Below are 14,398 nucleotides of genomic sequence, written 5' to 3'. Positions count from 1 at the left end.
CCTGCTTAGCCTTACGGTTTCATCCGTAGGGACAGCCTATTCTGAGCCCTGTGGGCCAGGGTAGAGAGCTGGGACTCATCTCCATGGCCATGGTAGGGAGAGCCAGAGCAGAGACAGTAGCAAAGCTGGGTTTGCTGTGTCCTCAGAAGCAGGACAAGAGAGAATGAGGGGTGCCAAACGTGCCCTCGAATACCAAGCCCACACTCATGACAAGGACATTAATCCATGAAGTAGAACCTTGTGGCTTAATCACCTCTTAAAGGTCCCATCTCTTAATACCGTTACAATGGCAATTAAAATGTGGCTTGAGTTTTGGAGGTGACAGACATTCCAGCTGCAGCACCTATCCCCACCTGGGACCCCTCTGTAATCATAGGTGGGAAAGGCTTCCTTTTTGATCTGAAAATTATGATAACGAGCTTCTGCTCTGTGTCCACTTAGCCTGTCTGACCTCCCATTCACAGGCCAGTGAGACTACCTAGTCTTCGCTTGGGTCATGGCCTTCACTGTCCAGCATCAGCACAAGGCCCGTGAGGGTCAGGGCCACAGGCATCTGTAGCACTTGTCTTCCCATCCTGGAAGAGCCACCTGTGGGAGCACGTTCCAAATGAAGCCTTGGCCTTTTCCTTCTCAGCCATCTTTTCCTTTCATGTCTCTTTTCTCCAGACTTCTGAAAGTCTGCCTCCCTGGCCCCTCAGCTGGGGCCTCTCCCATTTCCACTCTGCTCTACCTGGGGCACCCCAGGCTTGGCAGTTATCCACTCACCACCTTCTGAGGTTCTGTTCTTTCTCATCTATCACCAGGTGCCAAGAACTTGTAGATGCTGTCCTTGAACTCAAAAGAAAAAGGAAGGAAAGTTAACTTCTTCATTGCTTTGCATCCATTCTAATTCAGATCTCAGCACTGGAGGAGAGAATTCTCTGTTTTCTCTATCTGTCAAGGCAGTGGAGTGTCCCGTCAGGAAGTCCCTTTCTTTCCTCTCTCCTCTCAGGCGGCCCCTTCCTCTTAGAGGTGTTTCTTTCTACCCTTGGGATTGCACATTTCACCTGTAACTACTGCATCTCTTTTTCCTCACTGACATGTTACATTGATTTAAATTGTTAATACAATCTCCTTGTAAAAAAATAAAACCATGACATAACACAACACCTCCTCTCCCAGCCTCCTTCCCCAACTCCAGAGATAATCCCAATGGTAGTCTGTATGGTATCCTTTCAGGACTTTTGCCTATGCATTATATCAAAAAATAGAAAACTATGAAAAACATACTCTTTTTCCATGCTTTAAAAATGATGTACGTAGGCCCAGCCAGAGTGGTGTGCACTCCTAAGTCTGCACTCTGCAGGCTGGGACCACAGAAAGGCCTGGGTTGAATTTCCAGTTCCATCTAAAGCCTGGGTACCTACAATCCCAGCAGCACTAGAGGCTGAGACAGGAAGATGGCGAGCTTGAGGCTGGCCTGGGCAACATAGGGAGATCCTCTGCAGAAAAGAGCAGAGCATGGGGGCATGTGGCTTAGTCCCAGCAGGGACACTGAGGCAAAAGGACTACAACAGCAAGACCCTGTCTAAACTTATAATAATAATTTAAAAAACACTCACATAATTTTTAAAAATTTGCTATAGGTTGGGCCGGCAGGTGGCATGGTGGTTAAAGGCTCTGGATTCCCACATGGCTGACCATGGTTTGAGTCCTGGACCTGGTGGCTTGCTTTCTCACTTTCTCTCTCTCTCTCACTCTGTCCCTCTGGTCAAATTTAAATAAGCAAATGAATAAATAATAAATAAAGTTAAATAAAATAATTTTAAAAATCTCTCTCCAAAAAAATAAAAAAAGAGTAGCAACAAGGAGAGCGAGCCAAATTAAAAAAATATTTTTTTGCTATAGGTCATATGTGCTCACTGGAGAGATAGAAAGAGAAGAAGTGAGGAATCACCCCCTAGGGGGATGGCCATACTACAATCCCTTTTCCTCCATTCTCCTCCTGGGATTACTTTTGGGCATGAATGCGCACATGCCTGGAGTGTTTTTCAGGCCACCAGCTCCAGGACTGTGCAGTCAGCTATATGGACTCCACACTGGCCCCACATAAATGTTTTTATGCTCTACAGTCTATTCTGCAACTTGCTATTCTCACTCAACAGAATGGTTAAGGAATCTGTCCATGTAGGCCCATATAGCTCTGCCTTGCTCTTAACTGCATGTGGTTTCCCATTATTTGGGCTTTTGGATCTAAACTGGACAACTATGCATGGTCTGTTTCTCTAGTTTAAGAGCGCCAGTTTTCCCATGACTTTGCCAAGGCTTATCATAAAACCTTGAATCTTGACAATATAATGGGTAGAAAGTGGCCTTATTTCCATTTCTCTGATAACTAGTGAAATGAAACATCATTTTCATATCGCTGTTGGGTATTTGCATTTCCTTTTCAGTTAATTATCTATTGAGTTGTCATAAAAGTCATGCATTTTTGCATAGAAAAATAGAAAAAACACGTCACAACTTTTCCTATGGCCTAATATTCACTTTCTTTGTTTCTCTTTAGGACTGTGCACTTCTTTCCTATAGATCTGTGTTTTTTTATATATTGTAAACAATCATTCTTTACTGGGTATATTGCAAACTTTTTCAACTCCTTTCCTAATCTTCAAGGTATTTAGTATTCTGGCCATTGGATGAAAGCTTTGTAGCCATTTCTTTTTTGTTTGTTTTTCAAAGAGAGATTTTTGCTATAGGGCATGTACACTCACCAGAGAGATAAAAAGGAAGAAATCATCGCCGGGGGATGGCCATGCTGCAATCCCTTTTCCTCAATTCTCTTTCTGGGATTTTGAGCATGCACACATGCATGCACATGCAGCCAGCATGATTTTGAGGCCACTGGGTCCGGGACTTGAGCCAGGGTTGGCTATGTGAGAGTCCAGCAACGTAACCGCTACACCATCCTCTGGTCCCTGAAGCCATTTATTTAAAGGCAGATGCATTAGTTTGCTAGGGCTGCATTGGTTTATAAAGAACTGCACATGGGGTTGCTTTAACAACAAATGTATTTTCTCATAGTTCTGGAGACTAGAAGTCCAGCATCAAGATGGCGTCAGGATTGGTTTCTTCTGAGACCTCACTCCTTGACTTGTAGATAGCTGCTTTTTGCTGTGCCTTCACATAGTCTACCGTCAGGATGCATCTGTGCCCCAGCCTGCTTTTCTCATAACAACCCCTGTCCTGTGGGAGTAGTCAAATTGGACATTGATCATACTGAATTGCTAACCACTTTTTAACCTAATTACCCTTTGTAAATACTCTATCTCCAAGTACAATCAGGAGATACTGGAGGTTAGGACTTCAGCAGGTGACTTCAGGTGGACACAATTCAGTCCATAACATCAGGGCAGAGAGCAGAAAACCAACTGCCAGAGCAGAAGACCAGGTCCATGCCTGTCCCTCCTGGATCTGGGCCCTGATGGTAGATGGGTCAGGCTCCAAAACCAAGAAGACTGTCTCTAACATGACTTGTCAAGTGGTCAATTGCTTCTCTTCTCCCCCAACTCCCAAGGTGCTCCAGCCCCCAGTTCACTCAGTCACAGTCGCCATGTGTGAAGAGGAGACCACTGCGCTTGTGTGTGACAATGGCTCCGGCCTGTGCAAAGCGGGCTTTGCAGGAGATGATGCCCCCCGGGCTGTCTTCCCCTCCATCGTGGGCCGCCCTCGCCACCAGGTATGTGCTCATCTGGACCCAAGGCTTTGAGCCACTGGCAGTAAACACTGTGTAGACTATGTAGTATGTGTGTGTGTGTGTGTGTGTGTGTGGTGTACATGGATCCATGCAAGTATGTATGTATATATGTGTGCTGGGGTGAAGAGCTCTTTACTGATCATCTGATAGAGTAGGGTCCTTTACATAGAAATATGCAAGGTCCATACAAATATCCATCAGGCATACAATGATGCAGTGGATCATGGAAAAAGTCATGACATATTTTTGCATAGAAAAACATAGAAAAAATACGACAAGACTTTTTGGGTGACCCAATATAATATGTAGCTTAAATTTTGGAAGTTGCTAGATTTGGAAGAATTAAAATATATGCAATTAAACAAGCCTCTTGGCTTTTAAGACATGTACATTCTATGAAGATACTCACACAACTAACTTGAGATCATGGCTGCGATAGAGGCAAAATACTTCCCCAGGGGAGCTCATGGGGGGTTAAATCTGAACAGAGGGATTTAGGAAGGGGATGGCTTCATAGAGATAGGATACCCAAGGGTAAGGAGGCATTCAGTAAGCATGAGCAAAGATTTGCAGAGGTGTCAATGCAAGCACCAGCTGTCAAGGAGTGCAATATGAGTCCTATGTGTGTGAAGTAAGGTGAGGGGAAGAAGTGCATGGGCCCTGTTTTATCCCACAAATCGATGTTGTCTTATGAGAAGGAAGGAAGACCAATGGGAACCCTCCATCTTCTCTTCCTGTCACCTCCACACTCTCCAGTACCTAGCCCACCCTTGCTATCCGTGTCCAGGGGAAGGAAGGCTCTTCTTCCTACCTGTGTCCTTCTTTAGAGACCCTCCAGTGCCTGAATCCTTCTGTGTGGAGTCCTTGGCCAACTCACTCCTCTTTCCTTCTCTTTTGTATTGCAGGGCGTCATGGTGGGAATGGGCCAGAAAGACAGCTATGTGGGGGATGAGGCTCAGAGCAAGAGGGGGATCCTAACTCTCAAATACCCCATCGAACACGGCATCATCACCAACTGGGATGACATGGAGAAGGTATCTGTGGCCTCCTCATGCATGCACTTATTTTACAGTAATGAGAATGTACCATTGTGCCCCTCTTGTCCCACAGGCCTCTAAGCCCTGCTAATCCTTCCTCTAAAATGTTCCTCACATCTTTCTCCCTTTCCATTCTAAACCCCAACCATTTCTCTAACCTATGCTGCCAACATTTCTCCCTGGACTATTGCAGTGGTTTCTGCTAGTTTCTTTGTCTCCTGTCCTTACTCGCCCAATTAGTTCTTGACACTGCTGCTACAAAGCTTGTGTTTTTAGAAATAGATCAGCTCATGTCACTCACCTCCTCAGGAGCTGGTGGTAGCTCCTCATTACCTAGCAATAGAGTCCCAACTCCCTGTTGTGGCATCAGAGGACCTGACCCCGCCTAATTCCCAGTCTTGCCTTTCATGCAGAATTTACTCTAGCCAGTGTCACCCTCTAAAATGAGGATGCAGAGAGCCTCCTTCCTGTCTATGTTCCCAGTCATTCCTTCAGCTAAGTGTGTGGATGCTGTATTATTATGATCATTCTCTACGGAAAGCATTCGGTAAAACTCTCTAGGAGTTTCTAGAAGCTTCTTTGTGTAAGTAAATGTCAAGGGAGAGAGTGTCAATTTTTTTTAAAGAATTATTCTATTTAACTTTATTTATTTACTTACTTATTTTTTTAATTTGACCAGAGAGGAACAGAGAAAGCAAGAGAGAAAGTGAGAAAGCAAGCTGCTAGGTCCAGCACTCAAACCAAGGCCAGCCATGTGGGAGTCCAATGACCCTAACCACTACACCATCTGCCAGTCCCGGGAGAGAGTGCCAATTTTCACATGGTAGAGTTTGTAGTAAACAAAGTCATATGTGCAGACTGTTAATAGAGCCTTTCTAATGTTCTTTTGTTCAATTCCACTGACAGTCATCCGAGAGTTATTTCTGCAGTGACTATCTTCTGGGATGTAATAGAGGGCTTATTAAGCAGACTGCGACTGGGAATGAAGAATGCTGATTTGAAATATATTATAATTATACTTTTCTTAAATCTTAAATTCAGTCAGTCTGGATGGGAAATAAGTACATAAATTTCAACAGTGAGATAGGTAAGAGCACAGACACGGGAGTGACAAGAGCATCTGGCTGCAAATCCTACCCTCCAAGTCTTAAGTTTTCTCGTTTGTGCAATGAAGATAAAAATACAGAATTTGGGGCCAACAGGTAGTGTGGTGGTTAAGACTCTGAATTCTCACATGGCAAACTATGGTTCAAGTCCTGGCTCTGGTGACTTGCTTTCTCACTTTCTCTCTCTCTATCTCTGGTGAGCATGTATGCCCTAGAGGAAATTTAAACATCATCATCAAAGTAAATAATTCTTTTTTAAAAATACCAAATTTTCCAGCTCATCAAGAGTCTGCTGGGCTCATTTGGCCTTTTTTCTTCACCAGATCTGGCATCACTCCTTCTACAATGAGCTACGGGTAGCACCCGAAGAGCATCCCACCCTGCTTACGGAAGCTCCGCTAAATCCCAAGGCCAACAGGGAGAAGATGACCCAGGTGAGAGGCCTGGAAGAATAGAACACTGGCACAATAACGCAACGTGTGTGCTTGGCCAGGTGCTTTCTTCCTTTCCTACATCGATGCAGCAGAATTTTCTGGGCACCAGCTATGCGTGCTATAGTCCCTATTGCAGGGGGGAGTAGGACAAAGCGATAACCAAGCTGGCATAGTTCCTCCTTCAAAGAAGATTATAAGCCATTCTGTAGGCCAAGAGGTGCTCTGATTTTTGTCAGACAATCCTTTATTCTTCATTTCCTTTCAGATCATGTTTGAAACTTTCAATGTCCCTGCCATGTACGTCGCCATTCAAGCCGTGCTCTCCCTCTATGCTTCTGGCCGCACAACAGGTGGGAGCCCTGGCATCCATTCCTTTCCTGACATCAGGGGAGGCGCGTAAAACCCGGGCTCTTGCAGAGGTTCCTGCTCAGAAGAATCAAGAGGATAGCCAAAGCCAGGAGAAATCTCGCTTAGAGATGACACATGGGAATGCCAATGTGGAATGCTGCAGGAAATGTAGCTGGAAAGAATTTTCATGAACAAACCATAGCAGTACCTCCAGTGAGCCTGCTTCCTTCACAGTAGCTATTCCAGGACGTTTTAGACATACATTCCAGCAATATTGGAATGGTTCTGCCTCATGAAGCAGCCACAGTAGGACCTTGGTGGGGGATGTATAAGCATGTGGTTTTGGTATAGCATGGTGCTTGGGGAAACAGGGAACTTCAAAGTAAAATGGTCTTTAATAGGGACTTGACAGCTTCCATACACACGTCCAAGCATTCATTCATCATGCATTTGTTGATTTATCCATACATTCATCTATCAAATACTTTTCATTACTCTCTATAATGTGCCAGACACTGTACTGAGCCACCGATTAATACTGATGAAAAAGATAGGCCCTGAGATTATGGAGCTAACAGCGTAAGTGGAAGAGAGACAAAAGTAAAAGGTTGAAATTAATTAATTAATTAACCCTAGGTCATAAGGATAGTGATGGGGAAATTCGTGGCATATATAGTTTTCCTTTTTTTTTTGGAGAGGTTTTTGCTATAGGGCATGTGCGCTCGCCAGAAGGACAGAGAGAGACAGAGAGACAGAAAGCGAAAAATCACCCCTCGGGATGATTGGCCACACCGCAATCCCTTCTCTTCCATTCTCCTCTCGGGATCTTGGGCACGCATGCACATGCACCCAGCATGATTTTAAGCCCCCAGGGCCAGGACTCGAACCATGGCCAACTACATGGGAGTCCAGGGACATAGCCATTACGCTAACTGCTGGTCCCCATATACAGTTTTGTGTCCTACACTTTGCACTTGACTTTATGTTGTAAACGTCATGTTTAATGGCCACATGGTGGTCATTGCATAAATGACTTATTTATTTAGTTTACTACTTCTTTATTGCTGGGCCTTTAGGTCATCTCTAATTTTTATTATAAAATGTTCTGCGATCAAGATGCCTGTACAAGAGTAAGTTACTGGATTCAGGCTATTTGTTTTACATCTGGCCCTTCCTGAACTATCTAATTAGATCTAAGTAGGTTTCTTAGTTTATTCTCTTGTGTCTTTTATGTATAAAACAACATAATCTGCAAATAATAACAATTCTATTTCTTTTCATAATAAGGCCTCTATTTTTTATTTTTTGTCGTATTGCATTGGGACAATATTAAAAAATAATGAGAGGGATCAGCGGATGGTGTAATGGCTATGTTGCTGGACTCCTATATAGTTGACCGCGGTTTGAGTCTGGGACCCAGTGGCTTAAAACTCATGCTGGGCGTGTGTGCGTGCATGCCCAAGATCCTGAGAAAAGAATGGAGGAGAAGGGATTGTGGCATAGCCATCCCCCCTGGGGGATGATTTCTCACTTTTTGACTCTCTGTCTCTCTCTGTCTCTTCGACAAGTGCACACACCCTCTAGCAAAAATCTCTCAAAAAAAAGAATAATAGTAATAATAATAATAATGATATTATAGCATTTCCATTTTTATGTGACCAAGAGGGATTTCTTATGCTGAGAAATCTTACTTTCTTTCATGGTTTACTTAAAGTCTCATCAGTAGAGATTGTTACTCTGTCTGTCTTCATAGCTCCTTCCAGATCTAACATTCTGCCTGTATGTTCATATGTGTTAGTTTGACACCCGAAGGAAGTACAAATTATCCAGTCTCTCTGAGAGAATATGCAGTCTAGATTTAATGCAAATTGATAACTGTATTACCATGAATGCATTTTAAGAAATATTTTAAAAGGAGACATTTTATTTGCCTTCTAGAGGCATAAAGTCACATTGGGGAGAAAAAAATTAATGTCCATAAAAAAATTAAAAATACAATTGATGATTCTCATGCTGGGTGAATACTCTTAATTTCAAAAGAAAATATGACAGTTGAAGATGAAAAGACAGACGGATGATAAAAATGAGGTTCTCATAAAGTGTGTCCTCTCTACCCATAGGCATCGTCTTGGATTCAGGTGATGGTGTCACCCACAATGTCCCCATCTATGAGGGTTATGCCCTGCCCCATGCCATCATGCGCCTTGACCTGGCAGGCCGCGACCTTACGGACTACCTCATGAAGATCCTCACAGAGAGAGGCTATTCCTTCGTGACCACAGGTATCCAGCCCCTTGCCTGATTCTGATGTGAGCTCAGATCTTGAAGTTTTCAGGACTAATGAGAAGCCAGTGACTTTGTGTCCTCCAACGCTCTTGCAGTTGGCTGAGAGGTGGGACTGGACAAGATCAGATAGTCAAAAAAGCATTTTTTTTAAAGTTTATTTATTCTATGAATGAGAGAGACAGAGAGAGACAGGGGACACACAATAAGGTCCTAATGCTGGGTCCACCTCCAGCCTCAGTCAATCCAAATCATGGGCATGCAGTTGCCTGGCAAACTCAGGAAGGTCTCCAGGCGCAAACCGACAACGTCCCCATGTGATTCTGCCTCACAGAGCCTTGCATTCTACCACTGCACCACCTTCAGGCCCCAGGGTGGCCTTAGTTAAGGAGAAAGGCACCCTACCAGGACACCCTGGGGAGAGAGATAGGCTTGGGCCTAGTACCCTAAGTGGCACTCAGCTGAGCCCTCTTCACAGCAGTCCCTCCTTCTTCAGGACCTACTGCCTGTGTCCATGTCCACCCCGGATCAGAGCTAGTTTCTACAAGGCTGAATTGTAGCAAAAATCTGGTGATGCTTTTCATTACCTGGGATGCCTGAGGACACAAATGGAATAAATAGGGTCCGGATTTCTAAGGGGAAGTGTCAGGTGGCCCACCTAGGCAAGAGCATTTAGATAGAGGCCTTCTTAAGATTCTATAAGATTACAACATGTGAGTCTGAGTATACACCAGAAATGTGTCTTACGAGGCTCGCAGGAAGTCCTGTAACTTTGTGAGGACAGAGTAGTAGGAGAAAGGAGGAAAAATCCCATACAAAGTCTTACTTGAGAATCAAGAATTTGGGAACCAGCAGTTAGCGTAATGGCTATGTTGCTGGACTCCCACGTAGTCGACCGTGGTTCACGTCCCGGACACGGTGGCTTAGAACTCACACCGGGCGCGTGTGTGTGCGTGCCCAAGATCCCAAGAGGAGAATGGAGGAGAAGGGATTGCGGCGTGACCATCCCCCCTGGGGGGTGATTTCTCGCTTTCTGTCTCTATGTCTCTCTCTGTCTGGCAAGCGCACGCGCCCTATAGTGAAAACCTCTCCAAAAAAAAAAAAAAAGAATCAAGAATTTGAACTCTCTCTTTTGGAAGAGGAGTAGGGGCTAGTTCATGACCTGGTGGCTAAGGCAGATAGATCCCACATGGTAGCTTGAAAAACACACTGACTATGTGTGCATGCATGCCCCAAATTCAGAAAATGGGGAGAGCTGAAGGAGAAGGGATTGTGGTTTACCATGACATGGGATGCTTTCACTTTCTCTCTTTCTCTTTTTCTCTCTGGCAAGCATATGTGCTCTCTGGCAAACTTTAAAAAAAAAAAAAAAAAAAAGGAAAGGAAAAAATGGCATAGAATAGAGGCCCTTGACCTTTATCAGGGCACTTTGGTAATCATCTGAAGACTAGATCAAAGTAGATATAAGAAGGAGATTGGGACCAGCAGTTAGCGTAATGGCTATGTCACTGGACTCCCACGTAGTCGACCGCGGTTCGTGTCCCGGACCCGGTGGCTTAAAACTCACACCGGGCGCGTGTGCAAGCATGCCCAAGATCCCAAGAGGACAATGGAGGAGAAGGGATGGTGGCGTGACCATCCCCCCTGGGGGGTGATTTCTCGCTTTCTGTCTCTCTGTCTCTCTCTGTCTTTCTGGCGAGAACACGTGCCCTATAGCAAACAAACAAAAACAAAAAAAAAAACACCTCTCCAAAAAAAAAAAGGAGATTATTTGGAGATCAACAGGAGACAACCAAACTAACAGAGCTGAGAATTCACTTCTTTCATTCATCTTCCTTCCAGCTGAGCGAGAAATCGTGCGAGACATCAAGGAGAAGCTGTGCTATGTGGCTCTGGATTTTGAGAACGAGATGGCCACAGCGGCCTCCTCTTCCTCCCTGGAGAAGAGCTATGAGCTGCCAGATGGGCAGGTTATCACCATTGGCAATGAGCGCTTCCGCTGCCCAGAGACCCTCTTCCAGCCCTCCTTCATTGGTGAGATGCTCCTGAAACCCTGCTGTTCATTCAAGAGCACAGGGTAGAGGGGTGGGTGAGGTATGGAAGGATTAACACCAGGAGTCATAGACACTTAGTTCATTATTTATACATACTCCACATTTCCCCAGCAAGGACAAAAGAGGTATAATTAACATACATAGAGAAAAAATAATTTTAAATAAAAGGGTAAGGAGGGGACCAGCAGGTGGCATGGTGGTTAAGGCACTGGACACTCCCACATGGCTGACTACAGTTTGAGTCCCGGACCTGGTAGCTTTACTTACTCACTTTTCTTCTCTCTTTTTGTCCCTCTTTGGTCAAATTAAAATAAAAAAATGAGGGACCAGCAGTTGGCGTAATGGCTATGTCGCTGGACTCCCATGTAGTCAACCACAGTTTGAGTCCTGGACCCAGTGGCTTAAACTCACGCTGGGCACATGTGCGTGCATGCCCAAGATCCCGAGAGGAGAATGGAGGAGCAGGGTTTGTGGTGTAGCCATCCCCCTAGGGGGGTGATTTCTCACTTTCTGCCTCTCTCTGTCTTTCTCATGAGCACACACGCCCTATAGCAAAAAAAAACAAACGAACAAACAAAACTTCTCTTAAAAAATGTTCTCATGACTAGCAGTTAGCGTAATGGCTATGTCGCTGGACTCCCATGTAGTCAACCACAGTTTGAGTCCTGGACCCAGTGGCTTAAACTCATGCCAGGGAGGGGGACCAGCAGGTGGTGTGGAGGTTAAGGCGCTGGACATTCCCACATGGCTGACTATGGTTCAAGTCCCGGACCTGGCGGCTTGCTTTCTCTCTCTGTCTCTCTCTGTCTCTCTCTGTCTCTCTCTCTGATCAAATTTTTTAAAAAATAAATGAATAAATACAAATAAAACAAAAAAGAAAAAAACTCACGCCGGGGACATGTGTGTATGTGCCCAAGATGCCGAGAGAAGAATAGAGGAGAAGGGATTGCAGCATGGCCATACCCCCTGGGGGGGTGATTTCTCTCTTTCTGTCTCTCTGTCTTTGTCTGTCTGGCAAGTGCACGCACCCTATAGCAAAAACCTCTCAAAAAAAAAAAAGAATAAATAAAATAAATAATTATATAGAAAAGAAATAAAAGGGTCAGGAAATTAGGATAAAGGAAAAGCAAGACTGGGCACATAGCATGAAATGCAAATAGTTTGTAGGCAGCAGAGGAGCGAGCTCAGGTTGCGTTTTGGGAGGATACCTCTGTCATAGTGTGGAAATGCACTGCATGGAAGAACAAGACTGGAGGCAGGGAGGCCAGGTAGGTGGGCATGAGGTGGCTTGTTGGCATGCAGGGCCTTTCTCTGCAGCAAGATCCAGATGCCAGGCTATGGTAGGTAGATGTCACCCTGTAGGCCGCAGAAGACTATTCAAAATGATACACTGGGTCTACCTAGACAATGCAATACTATTCAGCAGTAAAAGAGAATGAAGTATTGATACTTGCTATGACATGGATGAACCTCGAAAACATTATGCTTAGCAAAAGGAGACAGACACAAAAGACCACGTGTCATATAATTTTATTTATGTGAAAGGTTGGGAATAGGCAAATTTCTAGAGACAGAAAGGAGATTAGCTGTGACTTAGGGTGGGAACTGGGGTGGGAGGGATGAGGTGGAAATGGGGAGTAACTGCTAATGGTCATGGGTTTCTTTTTAGGGTATTAAAATGTTCTAGATCCCTCTGTGGCCTATTAGGTGTTATTATGCCCCTTGCTCAAAGCTTCTTATACCATCAGCATATTACTTATCTGATGTGAAAGAAAAAGTTCTAAAATTAGATTGTGATGACGGTTGCACGACTCCATAGATACACTGAAAAGCGATTGAGCCATGCATTTTACAAGGGTGAATTTTATAGAAATTATATCGCAACAAAGCTGTGAAGAAAAGATGATATAATGAAAGCATTTCTTTAGAATGTGACTTGAGGGACCACCATTTGGCGTAATGGCTATGTTGCTGGACTCTCATGCAGTCGATCGCAGTTTGAGTCCCGGACCCGGTGGCTTAAACTCACGCCAGGCGCGTGTGTGTGCGTGCCCAAGATCCCGAGAGAAGAATAGAGGAGAAGGGATTGCAGCGTGGCCATCCCCCCGGGGGGTGATTTCTCGCTTTCTGTCTCTCTGTCTCTCTGTCTTTCTGTGCGTCCCACGTATAGAAAAAACCCGTCCAAAAAAAAAAAAAAAGAAATGTGACTTGGGGGCTGGCAGGTGGTGTGGTGGTTAAGGGCCACTGGACTCCCACATGGCTGACTGCAGTTTGAATCCTGAGCTTGCTTTCTCACTTTCTCTCTCTCTTTCTCACTCTGTCCCTCTCTGATCAAATAAAAATAAATAAATAAATAAATAAAGTGAAATAAAATAAGAGAAAGAAGAAATGTGCCTTGGGCAGTAGTGTGAAGTTTTATCAGAACAGGAATAAACCAAATGGCAGAGCCATGACCAGTGAGGTCTGATCTTGCAGTCCTTCTGGAAGGTGGTTAAGGGTCTGGGCTAGGATAATTGCAAAGGAGAAGGGTTACTTGGGGCACTGGAGGTGAGAGCGTTTATGCAGCGACAGGTGTTGACTACATGCTGTGTTCCCCACTAGGCATGGAGTCCGCCGGGATTCATGAGACAACCTACAATTCCATCATGAAGTGTGACATCGACATCCGGAAGGACTTGTACGCGAACAATGTCCTCTCTGGGGGCACCACTATGTACCCTGGCATTGCTGACAGGATGCAAAAGGAGATCACAGCCCTGGCCCCCAGCACCATGAAGATCAAGGTGAATCTTGGCCCAGTTCCCTCCATCTAGGTCCCTCATTGTACTAAGACCTGCCTGCCTGGGACATGCTCAGAGCCAGGCTTCCGGGCTCAATAACGTGGTGATCTCTCGGGTTCAGTATCCGCCCGGAGCCAATGTCACCTTGGGAGATGATGTTCCTTAGGCACTGAGGGCTGGGGGATGTGCCTAGCACTGGTTCTCAAACATATTTACAGAACTATTACACAAGAAGGGGTTGGAAGAATTAGGAATAAGGAAAAAATTGAGGGAGATGGGGAGGAAATCAGGATGGAAACAGGAAGGAAAGAAGGAGGCAACACTTCGGCATCTTTAAGCTTTGAAAAAGACTAAGTGCTACTGCAGAGCAGGGTGAAAGTTTCAAAGAGGAAACCTTTGACCTTGGGCCAGCTGCCACTTCCAAGCAAGGATAGTCCTTGATTCCTGGACAGCTTCAAATCTACTGTCCCACCTTGGCTATAGCCCTCCCCATGCTGCTTCACACCAGGCTTCTGCCTGTGGGCCTTGGCAGCATGGAGCCCACCTCTATCGCTTCTGTGCAGCCTCCAGTCCCCCAAACCACACCAATTTTTAGAAGTTCTAGGAGCCTTGCTGCTAACAGG

General features: G+C 45.0%; 1 protein-coding gene across 2 annotated transcripts in view; it reads left to right on the top strand.

Moving 5' to 3' along the window:
* Window positions 1-14,398, top strand: part of ACTG2 (actin gamma 2, smooth muscle) — a 24,281-nt gene that overhangs the window by 7,156 nt on the left and 2,727 nt on the right. For both annotated transcript variants that reach the window (XM_006151239.3, XM_027772958.1), the window contains exons 2-8: window positions 3,554-3,715; window positions 4,639-4,767; window positions 6,200-6,310; window positions 6,576-6,660; window positions 8,779-8,940; window positions 10,784-10,975; window positions 13,597-13,778. In XM_006151239.3, the coding sequence (XP_006151301.1) occupies window positions 3,590-3,715; window positions 4,639-4,767; window positions 6,200-6,310; window positions 6,576-6,660; window positions 8,779-8,940; window positions 10,784-10,975; window positions 13,597-13,778 (987 nt within the window). In that variant the 5' untranslated portion in view covers window positions 3,554-3,589. The remainder of the gene's footprint in view (window positions 1-3,553; window positions 3,716-4,638; window positions 4,768-6,199; window positions 6,311-6,575; window positions 6,661-8,778; window positions 8,941-10,783; window positions 10,976-13,596; window positions 13,779-14,398) is intronic.

The sequence above is a fragment of the Tupaia chinensis genome, unplaced genomic scaffold (assembly GCF_000334495.1).
Source record: "Tupaia chinensis unplaced genomic scaffold, TupChi_1.0 Scaffold000316_1, whole genome shotgun sequence".
Lineage (NCBI taxonomy): Eukaryota > Metazoa > Chordata > Mammalia > Scandentia > Tupaiidae > Tupaia > Tupaia belangeri.
Note: the sequence above shows the minus strand (reverse complement) of the source record. Positions and strands in the feature narration are given on the sequence as shown.